At 37.0% G+C, this 12,852-nt stretch overlaps 1 protein-coding gene across 3 annotated transcripts in view; it reads left to right on the top strand.

Annotated features, from left to right (window-relative positions):
• Nucleotides 1–12,459, top strand: part of LOC121377689 (phosphatidate phosphatase LPIN2-like) — a 37,677-nt gene extending 25,218 nt beyond the window's left edge. For 2 of the 3 annotated variants that reach the window (XM_041505769.1, XM_041505768.1), the window contains exons 9-16: nucleotides 318–518; nucleotides 1,104–1,195; nucleotides 3,157–3,322; nucleotides 4,381–4,529; nucleotides 6,354–6,593; nucleotides 7,677–7,785; nucleotides 8,740–8,843; nucleotides 9,951–12,459. In XM_041505769.1, coding sequence (XP_041361703.1) covers nucleotides 318–518; nucleotides 1,104–1,195; nucleotides 3,157–3,322; nucleotides 4,381–4,529; nucleotides 6,354–6,593; nucleotides 7,677–7,785; nucleotides 8,740–8,843; nucleotides 9,951–10,140 — 1,251 coding nt within the window. In that variant the 3' untranslated portion in view covers nucleotides 10,141–12,459. Of the gene's footprint in view, nucleotides 1–317; nucleotides 519–1,103; nucleotides 1,196–3,156; nucleotides 3,323–4,380; nucleotides 4,530–6,353; nucleotides 6,594–6,806; nucleotides 7,657–7,676; nucleotides 7,786–8,739; nucleotides 8,844–9,950 lie in introns of those variants that run through there. The other variant, XM_041505770.1, reaches the window with a different exon arrangement.
• Nucleotides 12,460–12,852: the final 393 nt, after the last annotated feature.

The following is a 12,852-nucleotide window of genomic DNA, read 5'->3' as shown; positions in this document are numbered from 1 at the left end:
TGATGGTATAGCCATAAAATCTGTTTATACTAGTATACAATCCAGAGTTTATTACTGCACTTTTCCCTCTGTTTTTTAATGTTGAAATAGACCAACAAGTTCACCTATTGCATAAATAGTCTCGCCCGATATTTTTAGAATTTGTATGCTCCCGAATAACGCTGTAAACGGCAAAGTGTAATTGGTCGATATTTAAATTGTTATTTACAGATGAAATGTCACCTGGACATGGGAGTCCACGCAATGCTGTTAGATCTATTGGCAGACCAGTAGGGCTAATTTTAATATCCTGTAATTTGTATTTTTTATTTGTGTAGAAAACCAGCCAGATGCTGGTAAAAGAACACATGCCTAAGAAGGAGAAGAAGAAAACGGGTGGAGTTACATCCTGGTTCTCATGGAGAAGAAACAATCCTGACAGTACAGCCGACCCAGAGGTTTCCATGGGAACAACAAACACAACCAATTCCAGCGTACAGTCAGTATTGAGTGACTCAGAAACAGTCACAGCCAAATCGGTAATTAAAATGTCACAAATTTCCCTTATTCTGAACAAACTGTTACTTGAGTCTGAATATGAAATATATTTTCACCAGAGTATGAGTCCATTATTTGCAATAGATGTATTATTTACTGATAGTATGGTTAAAATGATGTCCATCAAGTTTTAATACTTTTTCTGTTTCATTAGAGATCTGAGAAAATAGCGGGTTTTTTAATTTTGTTTGAGGATAGATATTTAAAAATTGGTCAGTCTAATTTTACCTTTAATATGTTTCCAGATTTTTTCTTCAGTAAATTTGAGTTTTCATTTTAAAAAGTATATCAGTTTAATTTAGCCTTATTTTAAAACCCTATTACCCAACTCGTTAATACAACTAGTGTCTTGCAGAAAGTTAATTCTTGTTTTAATTGAGAAAGTAGTAGTTGTAGTAGAGAGAGAGAATAATTTTAACATGCCACTAAGGTTTCGGGAATGTTCATCCTGGGCCGGGCCTCAGGATAGCCAGTGGTCTGGCCCGGGACAGAATACTGTAGGACAGTTTAAAGTATTAGACCAGTCACTTTAGTTATGTTTGAAATGTTTTAATGAATGTTTACAGAATGATGCTAATTTTGAAGAAAGTACCCACTCGAGTGCTCCAACCAGTTTGACCAGTACTCCAAAGAAAATGAAAGCTCCTTACACAAGCAGGTTTGTAGTAAGAGAAAATTTTAAAACCCTACACACACAGGTTTGTAGTAGAGAAAATAAGACACCAGAGAAAATGAAAACCCATTACACAAGCAGGTTTGTAGTAGAGAAAATGAAAATCTCTTACACAAAGCAGGTTTGTAGTAGAGAGAATGAAAAACTCTTACACAAGCAGGTTTGTAGTAGAGAGAATGAAAAACTCTTACACAAGCAGGTTTGTAGTAGAGAGAATGAAAAACTACTACACAAGCAGGTTTGTAGTAGAGAAAATTAAAATCTCTTACACAAGCAGGTTTGTAGTAGAGAGAATGAAAAACTCTTACACAAGCAGGTTTGTAGTAGAGAGAATGAAAAACTACTACACAAGCAGGTTTGTAGTAGAGAAAATGAAAACCTCTTACATAAGCAGGTTTGTGGTAGAGAAAATAAGACACTAGAGAAATTTAAAAAAAACTACCAGCACAGGTTTGTAGGAGAGAACATGAAAAACCCTTACACAAGCAGGTTTGTAGTAGAGAAAATGAAAACCCCTTACACAAGCAGGTTTGTAGTAGAGAAAATGAAAAACCCTTACACAAACAGGTTTGTAGTAGAGAAAATGAAAACCCCTTACACAAGCAGGTTTGTAGTAGAGAAAACGAAAACCCCTTACACAAGCAGGTTTGTAGTAGAGAAAATGAAAAACCCTTACACAAACAGGTTTGTAGTAGAGAAAATGAAAAACCCTTACACAAACAGGTTTGTAGTAGAGAAAATGAAAAACCCTTACACAAGTAGGTTTGTAGTAGAGAAAACGAAAACCCCTTACACAAGCAGGTTTGTAGTAGAGAAAATGAAAAACCCTTACACAAACAGGTTTGTAGTAGAGAAAATGAAAACCCTACACACAGGTTTGTAGTAGAGAAAATTTAAAACCCTACACACAGGTTTGTATAAGAAAATTTTAAACCCTACACACGCAGGTTTGTAGGAGAGAAAATAAGACACCAGAGGAAATGAAAATCTCTTACACATGCAGGTTTGTAGCAGAGAAATAAGACCACAGACAAAATGAAACCCTACATAAGCAGGTTTGTAGTAGAGAAACAGTTTGTATTATGTTTTAAAAAAAACCCAAGACATTATAGAGAAAATTAAAACCTGATACACAAGTAGGTTTGTTATGGAGACACAATTCTATTATGTTTTACAGTGAATAACATAAAATAAAAAACACCTTCACAAGCAATGTTGTAGTGGAGACAAAATTTCTATTATGTTTTACAGCGAATAACATAAAATAAAAAACACCTTCACAAGCAAGTTGGTTGTGAAGACACAATTTCTATTATGTTTTACAGCGATTAACATAAAATAAAAAACTCCTTCACAAGCAGATTTGTAGTGGAGATTCACTTTGTATTATATTTTACAGAAAATAAGAAACCAAAAAAATGAAAACCTCTTGCACAGTTTGTAGTGGACAAATGGTAATTTAATAATAACATTGTCAGCACGTTTTGTTTTTGTTTTTTTCCTTTGGAAAGTGATCACCAAATATTTCATGGTTATTGTGAATAAGGAAGGAAATGTTTTATTTAACGACACACTCAACAATTTTTATTTACGGTTATATGGCGTCAGACATATGGTTAAGGACCACACAGATATATAGAGGAAACCTGCTGTTGCCACTTCATGGGCTACAATTTTCTATTAGCAGCAAGGGATCTTTTATATGCACCATCCCACAGACAGGATAACAAATACCACGGCTGGAATGAGAAATAGACCAATGGGCCCACCAACAGGGATCGATCCCAGACCGACCACGTATCAAGCGAATGTTTACCACTGGGCTACGTCCCACCCCTTATTGTGAATAAAGCTACCTGTATAATGTTGAAATTTAACTGGAATCTGTATTGTTACTTTGAAGAATAACTTTCTGTATATATATATATACCTGTTTTGTTTACCAGGACACGAGATACAGATGTGATCTCGAGTGAACCGGATACTGACCAATCAGAACGCGAGGCTGTATCCCCCAGCACATCGGACAGCATCAAAATTGACATAACAGACGAGAATGGGATCAAGGCGGAAAAATACAAGAAGACGCTACGACTTTCATCACATCAAATTGTATGTTATTATTGCAGGGTTTCAGTTTCTTAATTTATTTTTAAATGATCTATTTTTTAAATGGTGGATGTTCTAAATTTCATTTTTCCCAAAGTGTCGGGCAAATAAAACTGAAATTTATGTGAAGAGTTGTCTCCCTTGAATCACAACCAATGAAGCCTTTTGAAGTAAGGAAGGAAATGTTTTATTTAACAATGCACTCAACACATTTTATTTACGGTTATGTGGTGTCTGACATATGGTTAAGAACCACAGATATTGAGGGAGGAAACCCTCTGTCGCCACTTCATAGGCTACTCTTTTCGAGTAGCAGCAAGGGATCTTTTATATGCACCATCCCATAGACAGGGTAGTACATACCACGGCCTTTGATATGCCAGTCATGGTGCATTGGCTGGAACAAGAAATAGCCCAATGGGCCCACTGACAGGGATCGATCCCAAACCGACCACGCATCAAGCGAGCATTTACCACTGGGCTACGTCCCACCCTCACAACCAATGAGAGCATGAGAAGAAAAATATTGGCTTGTCATTTATAGTTTTGGAATTCCAATACTAATGTTACATTTATTATGGGCTTTTTAAAATAATCTTTTTCGGGCTAAGCTGCTGCTGCATAAAGGTCAGAATATGAAATCTTTTGTAGTCATTACAACTTGTCATTGGTTGTTTTGGATTTCCGATACTGATGTTACATATTAATTTTTTAAGTTGGTTTTTTCGAGCTAAGCTAAATCTGCATAAAGGCCAGAATGTGCTTTTTTTTTTGCAACCATTTTGGCTTTTCATGTACAGTTTTGTAGTTTCAATACTAATCAGTGGTGGCTCCTGAAAATCCATTATAGGGGGGGGGGGGGGGGGCCAGTGACATGAGGTGGAATGACCAGGGAACTTTGAGGGAGGTTTGAATGGGGATCGTAGAAAAATGAAAATTAATATATAATATCGCAAAATTTGGGGAGGGGGCGGGCCCCTGGGCACCTCCCCCCTAGATCCGCCTCTTCTAATATTGTATATTATTCAGATATGTAATTTTAAAGTCATTATGTTTTTCAGGCCAAGCTAAACCTGCGAGAAGGTCAGAACGAGATCTCGTTCTCGGTGACGACCCAGTATCAGGGCACGACGCGGTGCTACTCGCACATCTACCTCTGGAAATACAATGACCTCATCGTCATCTCCGACATCGACGGCACAATAACTAAGTAAGTGGCGTCGAGACAGCACAGTAGTCGACACAACTGACCTGGAGTTCAGCCTTTTAAAGGAACATACCCTAGTTTTTAAACACTTTTTAAGGCATATTTTTTTACTATTATAGCCGTTTTTGATAATTGAAATCGTACTTTACTTAGATTATGGTTTTAGATTATCCATTTCCGTACAACCGAAGTTTTTCTGGTCATCCTGGTGTTTCTAATACCACAAAATGTATTTTTTTATATTTAAAAAAATACATGTGCGTCTGAGAAGTAACGGTTATGGAGTCAAGTTTTAGTCTATTTTTAACGGTATTTCACCGTTTCAACTTCACAGACTCTTGTTTCACTCTCTTGTAACGTTATCCAAATGTGTTACACGTTTGTAACTTAACCAAACTTAGTGTCCATTTTTAGGGGCTAAAACTTGGGTCTGCTCCTTTAAGAAAGGGATCTGGTGCCTGAGACAGTGCCTATAATTTCATGTAGCTTAACTTTGATCCATTGGCAACTCGTTTAATTAAAACAGTCACTACATAGCTCTAATTCAGTGTTCGAGATTAACGGTATCCCGGTAATTTTGGATACAGACTTCAAGAACCCAGTATGCCACCAGGATACCATATAATGTTGTTAGTTTTTTTAATCCTGCGTTTTTATTTTTCGCTAAACAATGAAAGTCGTCATTTACTGGTGAACTTAAGTAACAGTATTTTCAAGCTCGTACCCAGTTTTAATGCTATGCCATAACATGATCTCCCCGAACTTATACCCAGTCTAATGCTACACTGGAGCAATAGTGGCATTGCAATAGACTGGGAACGAGAACAGTGTCGTCCAAGTTTGTTACGATGTTATTTATGAATTTCATTTAAGTGGGATACTAAATTCTCAGGTGGGATACCATATTTTGAAATGTTAGTATTCAACTGGGATACTGCCCCAAATTTTAAATCTTGAACACTGTAATTCAGTTAGATATCATTTGTGGTGGTCGTAGAGTAAGTAAACCTTGACTGCAAAATTTTCTTTTAAATTTTTTCTGGGGTTGTTTTTTTAATCTAATATTTCCATTTTGGCTAGAAGTAAGGTCGTTCCCATTTGTGTACCTTTTCCCCTTACATTTTAATTAATTATGGTCATTGTTGCTATGTTACAAGGGAAATGTACATGATACACTCTTGAAAAGTAGTCAAATTACATAAAAAGTTAATCAAATATAAACTTATTTTATTGAATCTATACATATATATTAATTGGCTTGCTTAGTTACAGGTCGAGTTGGTGCTGCAACCTGTTTTAAAAATGTAAAAATAGTTGAAAGCTAATTATTATTATTATTATTATGATAAACGTTCGCTCGATGCGCGATCGGTCTGGGATCAATCCTCGTCGGTGGACCCATTGGGCTATTTCTCATTCCAGCCAGTGCACTACGACTGGTATATCAAAGTCTGTGGTATGTACTACCCTGTCTGTGGGATGGTGCATATAAAAGATCCCATGCTGCTAATCGAAAAGAGTAGCCCATGAAGTGGCAACAGCAGGTTTCCTCTCAATATCTGTGTGGTCCTTAACCATATATCTGACACCATATAACCATAATTAAAACGTGTTTAGTGCGTCGTTAAATAAAACATTTCCTCCTAATATTGTTGTTGTTGTTGTTAAATAAAACATTTCCTCCTATTGTTGTTGTTGTTGTTGTTGTTGCTATGGTTATTATTATTATTATTGTTATTAGTATTATTGTTATGATTATTATTATTGTTATGATTATTATTATTATTGTTAGGATGATTATTATTATTATTATTATTATTATTTCAGGTCGGACGTACTAGGTCAGATTCTTCCCATCATCGGACGTGACTGGTCTCAATCGGGTGTCGCCGAGTTGTTTACGCGTATACGTGAAAACGGTTACAAGCTGCTGTATCTGTCCTCTCGTGCGATTGGTCAGTCTAACAGCACGAAGAACATGTTGAGAGGAATCAAACAGGGCGACTTGGCCCTACCAGAAGGTCCACTTTTGCTGAATCCCACGTCACTCATTAGTGCATTTCACAGGTGAGGCGACTTGGACACACTGGGCTTTTTCTCATTCCAACCCATGGTATAGTGCCGATAAAAGATCTCCTGTTACTAATGGAAAAATGTAGTGGCTTTCATCTCTGAGACTATACGTCAAAATTACCCAATGTTCAATAGCCAATGATTAATAAATCAATGTGCTCTAGTGGTTGTGTTTAACACTTTTAACTCTTTTTTTTTTTTTTACAGGTTAGGTGTTTCACATGGTACTAATGAAAAATACAGGGAAGTTATTTTTCAGCTTTTTGGTGGGGGTAAAAGAATTGTCACAAATTTTATTGTATTTGATCAGAAATGCTCAAAAATGTTTTTTTTATTAACTTAAATACTTACTTTTTCTTTTTTTACAACAAATAACCGATGTGTATTTTTGTGCTGGGGTGTCATTAAACATTCATTCATTTATTATTAATGTAAAGGTACAGTAAGGAGGTTTCACCTTTTTTGAGATCACTTCAGCATTTACTTTTAAATGGTCATTACATTCCTAATTTATATAGTCTCGACTCTAATCTTGTGGTATTCAACAAACTGTCTCCAATCTGATAATGTGCTGCAAAGTTTTGACAATTTCTATAGTCGTATTCTATCTGAAGTTTGTGTTATTCATTCCAAAAAGGGGCAAGGCGTAGCCCAGTGGTACAGCGCTCTCTTGATGTGCGGTTGGTTTGGGATCAATCCCCGTCGGTGGGCCAGTGCGCTATTTCTCACGCCAACCACCACGACTAGTACATCAAAGGCCGTGGTATGTGCTATCCTGTCTATGGGATGATGCATATAAAAGATCCCTTGCTGCTAATCGAAAAGAGTAGCCCATGAAGTGGCGGCAGCAGGTTTCCTCCCTCAATATCTTTGCGGTCCTTAACCATATGTCTGACGCCATATAACCGTAAATAAAATGTGTTGAGTGCGTTGTTAAATAAACCATTTCATTCCTTCCATTCTGATAATGTGCTGCAAAGTTTTGATGATTTTTATAGTAACTTGTATTCTGTTTGAAGTTTGTGTTATTCAGTCCAAAATGACTTCAAGTTGATAATGTGTGCAATCCTTTTGCAGAGAGGTGATCACAAGAAAACCTGAAGTGTTTAAAATCAGCTGTTTGAAAGACATTTCAGACTTGTTCCCTCGGTGTCCATTCTACTCCGGTTTTGGTAATAAAATCAATGTGAGTATTCAGCGTTGGCTATTGAAAGATATTGCAAATTCGTTCGTGGGCATAGTTGTTAAAAGATGCGAATAATGGAGGTGTTGGGGGAAGTGATATATTACTTTGCCTGGGAAGGGAGCATTGTGGGTAGTACTGAACCAAATAACTTCCGGCTGGGTCAAAGTTCGAGGTGCACCAAACCTTTTTCAGAGAAGTTAACACCACAAGTCCTGTGATTGGTGTTAAATGTGTGTGTGATGGTTATAAAATAAAATAAATTCATCTGGATAATAATGTAATATGCAATTTTATTTCATCTAGTACCACTGTGTCAAGTAGCAGTGTGATGTATTGATCTTGCGGCACTAGTTGGGACAGGGGCAGGATTTAGCTCAGTCGGTTGAGTTCTCGCTTGAAGTGCTTGTGTCACAGGATCGAACCACCTCGGTGGATCCATTCAGCTGATTGTTTTTTTTTTTTTCGTTCCAACCAGTGCACAACAAGTGGACAAAGGCTGTGGTATGTGCTTTCCTGTCTGTGGGAAAATGCATATAAAAGATCCCTTGCTGCATTAGGAAAAATGTACTACCATGTCTGTGGGATGGTGCATATAAAAGATCCCTTGCTGCTAATCGAAAAGAGTAACCCATGAAGTGGCGACCGTGGATTTCCTCTCTCAATATCTGTCTGGTCCTTGACCATATGTCCGACGCCATATAACCGTAAATAAAATGTGTTGAGTGCGTCATTAAATAAAACATTTTCGTTTCTGCCTGTTTCCTCAATCTCTGTTATACTCCTATTTCAGTAAAGAAAACACGCTTAATGTCACAGTTGTTTTTCAAGTTTTTAAAATATATTTTTTGAGAGTGGAATGACATTTAAAATTTCAACATCTTTATAAAAACAACCTGTAGAAAAAAAGATTTCTGTTAAGGAAAAGGTTGAAAAATTCTTCTTTCTTTTTTCCAGGATGTTTTGGCTTACAAAGCCTTGAATATTCCGATGTTCCGAATCTTCACGATTAACCACAAGGGCCAGCTGCGGCACGAGCTGTCACATACCTTCCAGTCTTCGTAAGTACTTGAGAACACACCAACATTATAAGGTGTATTCATTATGTAGCGGTGTCGATGCCCAAAGTAGGGAACTATGTTAAACAGTAGCTTAAATTGTTAAACAAATGATACGATTCCTTTGAGTGATATCACACAATAGACGAAAGTGTTATTAGTAATTATTACAGGGCTCGAACTTTAGAATTTGTCTCCGACCGCAATGTTAAAAAGATTTGCCATTGTAAGTAAGGGCCACCTACTGCAATTTTTTTTAAAGTGACTTTTGCAGCAAATACATGTATACTTGACTGAAAGGTTATTTTGTTGTATGAAGACATATTTCAAATATGCAAATGTTAAATACTGGCAGATAATGTACACCAGGTGTGTATACATTGAGCTTTACCGACAGCTCTTTTGTGCCATTGGTGATGCTCCCTGCCTACGGCAATTTATATCTCAATGATGGCAATTGTCGTCAGTGTCATCGTTAAGTTTGAGCCCCGTCACGATTTCAAGCTGTTTCGACCCTTTCTGTCAGTTTCCTCCGACTCTGTCTTCTGAGCTGTCCACACCATCACCTACCTGTCTCAACTTCCTCCATGAGTGCAGTCTCTGTGTATTTCCCTGCACCCACCTGGCATCCTTGTCCTCTGCCGCTAATAAAACTGGTCTGACCCACGGCACTAACTAACGACCGCCGGTAGATGGGGTGCATAGTAGGTGGTTACAAGTGCCTCTTAACAATGCCAGAAGTAACTACTGAACACTCCCTGAAGTGGTCAGACTTAGCCCATAGCTAAAGGCTGATGGGGAATGGCAGGTGTGTGGCACAGATAGTCACAAGAGACAAGCACCTGTCGCGGTTGGAGAGACAAGGACTGGGATGTGGAGGTGGACAGCGAAAGAAGTTGAAAGATAGGAGTTGCCAGATCGGGAAGAAATGAGATGGAATTCAAAGGAGAGAAAGGAAAGGGGGCATTGGGATTAAAAAAAAAGAAGAAAAAAAAAGTTCCAGCCCTGTCATTACTTAGATACGAAAAATAATTGTAGTTTAAAATGTGCCGAGGTGTTGTCAAACAAACCTTTCTTTCTTTTGTTAAGCATTCCTTTCATTGTCTCCAGGTACAGCAAGATGAGTGATGTGGTAGATCACTTCTTCCCGCCCATGGAGCGGTGTGCTCATGCAAATGACTTCAGTTCCGTCAAATATTGGCGACAGCCGTTCCCCTGCATTATTGAGGTTGACAAGGAAGTCGGTGACGAAACCGCTGAAGCAAAAAGCACAACAACAACAACTGTCGACAAAACATGACTCGACCATCCCTCGGCGAATTGTAACAACGAATAACTGTGAACAGGTCGAATCTTCCAGTAATGTTGACCAAACCAGTGTTGTGCAGCAATATAGACGGCATTTGTTTGTTGTCATTTCCATTTCTTTCTTAAAGTTAAATCATATGAGGTTAGTGTTGGTGGTAGGGAGGGGAGGTCTGAAAGTGTGTTTAATCCTCCCATAGATGGGGGTGTGTGTGGGGGGTAGTACATTAGGTGATGGTAAAAATCTGACAAATTAAATGGTGAAAATTAATCCATCTTTGTGGTTTTCAGAAATATATGGCAACCCTCTCCCTCTAAGAAATAATATTGCTAAGTCTTGTGTTAATGCAATAATTTAAGTGATTAAAAATGGTAGATTTACCATGGAGTGGTAATAATTGAAGCCAGCATGGTTCTATAGCTTGAAGCACTCAAAAGTTAAAGCCTATAATTTCACAAAACATCTTAAGCCTAGTTTTGCACGTAAACGTAAATCTACGACTAAACCTCACTTTTTATTACTATATCTAGTTAAAAGTACACATATTTCATTTTATTTTGTCCTTAAAATGCTCTATCTTCTGTAGTCACAGTTTAAACTTAAGATGTTTTGTGAAATGGGCCCCTGATTTTTAAACTTTGTACTTTAACTGAAAGTAATTTATTTAAATATGGATAATTTATTAGTGCCTCTAAGAAAAAGCTGTATAGAGCAGCACTTCTATAAGTAGAGCATGTTATTTTTCAAATCCTATTTTGTTAAAAAAGAAGAGTAGATAACTCAAAAAGTGGTCTTAAAATAGTAAGGGCAGGTAACTCTAGCATATTTGTATTTAAGACTGGTTCTCTTGTATGATAGACTGGTTCTAAGATGAATTTGAGTTTTCAGATTGGTCAATATTGGCAGTAATTAGTCCAATGTTGACCAGTTGCTGACTAGTAAGGGTAGGTAACTCAGACAGTTATGTGACTTATAAACAGCAAACGTTGTGTGCGTCAAACTTTGATACCGGTGTTTTGAGGAAAGAAATATTCTTACAGAAAATGTATTTATTGTGAGATCTGTGTTGTCCATCGATTTTATTTATGTTGAAGATCTGTGGATGTGGATAATCTGATCAGAATGTGAATGGAGAATTTGGTTGATCAAGTCGTTTACAGTAAGAAAATAACGAGTCGAATTTATAAATCCTGTTTTTTTTTGTACATGTGAAACTACATGTCTTCTTTCTTTCTTGTACGTATTAGTGTTCCTATATCTAAAAGAGGTTCAGGCATGTCCATCCCACGTCCAATCTGGCAGGCAGACAGAAATCTACATGCTAAAACACCTGCGTTTAAGAAAAACAGGCTTCATAAATTCGGCCTGTATTTATTTATACCATGACAAATAATTAGCTAAAATTATTTTCTCGTACAATAATTGTTTTTTGTTGTTGTCATGAAACACAAACTTTTTGTTGTATCGCATTTCAAAATATAGTGTAACAAAAGCAACGTTTACGACTATAGTAATATGACTTTAATTAAGTTGACCTGTCTGTGCCAAATTGAATACATTGATTATGAACAAAATGAATATAAGTCATGAAAGTCGGGCATCGATACAAGCATTGTGTCTGGTAGCTACATTCGACAGTTCAGATACATATATTCGAAGCTATCTTAGCACTTTGATATCATAAAACCGGTGTAAACTATAACGTCACTACAACACATGCCATAGTGACATCATAGCCTATAATGGTTTTAAGATAAGGTGTTAAGATAGCTTCGAAAATATGTGCCCTAGTAACTTGTAGGTTATAACACATTTATATTTCCATTGTTATTATTACTATAAAAATTCCTTCAGAGACACACTGATACTTTAATATTGTTTTGTGTCACTGTTCTGGTACTGTATGCGTATCCAAATAACACTGAACTGATTAAAACTTTGGTTGTGTAATTTTCATTTAATGAGATTTTGTGAAGAACAAAGTATTGTTCTCGACTTCCTTGACATACCTCCTGGTAACCAGAACGATTGTTTTCGATGTGTATTGATGATAACGTCCTGGTAACCAGAACGATTGTTCTCGACGTGTATTGATGCCTGAAAATGGTTATACAACTACTCTTTAATGAATTGAATGAACATATTGAGGGTTAAGGTCAACAGATCAACAATGTGAGAAAAGTACAAGTAGTGGAACCGGATTTATCTTAAATCAGGACCCATATTCACAAAATATTGTAAGCCTAGTTTTACACGTAAACGTAAATCTACGACTGAAGAGCTATACACGAAACAACGAAAACGTAAGTTACGTGTAAAGTTGGACGTAAATATAAGAGTGCCTCAGGTTGCAACTAACGCTGCACGTAAGTTGTGTACATATAATAAATCAAGCACGATCGCCGTTATTTACTATTATTTACGGAAACTAGCAGCATTTCCAATAAATGAAGCAGTTTGCTATGGCAAACGCCCACGGATTGAACATATTTTTGTTCGTGATCAAACGGATGTTTTCGACTTGGCCAATTTCTCCTGAGTTATCTTTTCCTTTTTAAGTAATGTCCTCAAGTTCGTACCAAAACGCGGATCCCCACCAATACCAAACTGCCATGGTTCACTGTTCGCAATGTACCCGGTAGCCATCGTTTCTAATGTGTTTTTATTAATTACTCCAGTGAGAATGTTAAATCGTAGATTTACGTC

The sequence above is a fragment of the Gigantopelta aegis genome, chromosome 7 (genome assembly GCF_016097555.1).
Source record: "Gigantopelta aegis isolate Gae_Host chromosome 7, Gae_host_genome, whole genome shotgun sequence".
In the NCBI taxonomy this organism is placed as follows: Eukaryota; Metazoa; Mollusca; class Gastropoda; order Neomphalida; family Peltospiridae; genus Gigantopelta; species Gigantopelta aegis.
This window is presented reverse-complemented; position numbering and strand designations above follow the sequence as displayed.